At 54.9% G+C, this 594-nt stretch overlaps 1 protein-coding gene across 1 annotated transcript in view; it reads left to right on the plus strand.

Annotated features, from left to right (window-relative positions):
* Positions 1–269: 269 nt before the first annotated feature.
* EMH_0081150 (uncharacterized protein) overlaps positions 270–594 on the plus strand; it is a gene marked incomplete at both ends in the record, with an annotated part of 3727 nt that continues 3402 nt past the window's right edge. Inside the window, one exon of the mRNA XM_013500348.1 lies at positions 270–558. Within this exon, the coding sequence (XP_013355802.1) occupies positions 270–558 (289 nt within the window). The remainder of the gene's footprint in view (positions 559–594) is intronic.

Here is a 594-nt window from a genome sequence, read left to right on the forward strand (position 1 = left end):
AGGGTCACCTGTGTTTCCCTGGGGCTGGCGACAGAGCTTTTCGCAGCCTTTAACGAGAAATTTAATTATAAATATAATTTGATTTAGTTTTAAATTTATTTGGATGTATATTTATTTAATTATTTCCACTAAAACACAGCAAAGCCGCACACACACTGCAACCCCTGAGGCTCCCCGCCCTACACACTGTCAGGGCATGCCCCCCCTCGTATGGGGCGGGGCCCCCAAAGGCGGTTTAGGGTTTAGGGTTTAGCGTTTAGGGTTTGGGGATGGCTGTGAAGGGGAAGGGTGGGCAAGCTGCAGCAGCGAAGGCAGCAAGCTCAACTGCAGCAGCAGCACGCCCCCAAGAGAATGGGCCTAGGAGGCTTGGCGCTGCTGCTGTTGCTGCAGCAGAGAATGCCCCTCCTGCTGCTTCTGTTCCTTTCAGATGCTGCGTTGCTGCTCTGGTGGTGCAGCCGGGTGGAGGAGTGATCCCAAACAACACCCCATCGCCTGCTGCTGCTGCTGCTGCTGCTGCTGCTGCTGCTGCTGCTGCTGCTGCTACTGCTGCTGGAGAGGGTGGGGAGAGCAGCTCTGCTGCTGAGGAACAGGAAA

This window comes from Eimeria mitis, genomic scaffold (genome assembly GCF_000499745.2).
Source record: "Eimeria mitis Houghton genomic scaffold, Emh_scaff5302, whole genome shotgun sequence".
Classification (NCBI taxonomy): Eukaryota; Apicomplexa; class Conoidasida; order Eucoccidiorida; family Eimeriidae; genus Eimeria; species Eimeria mitis.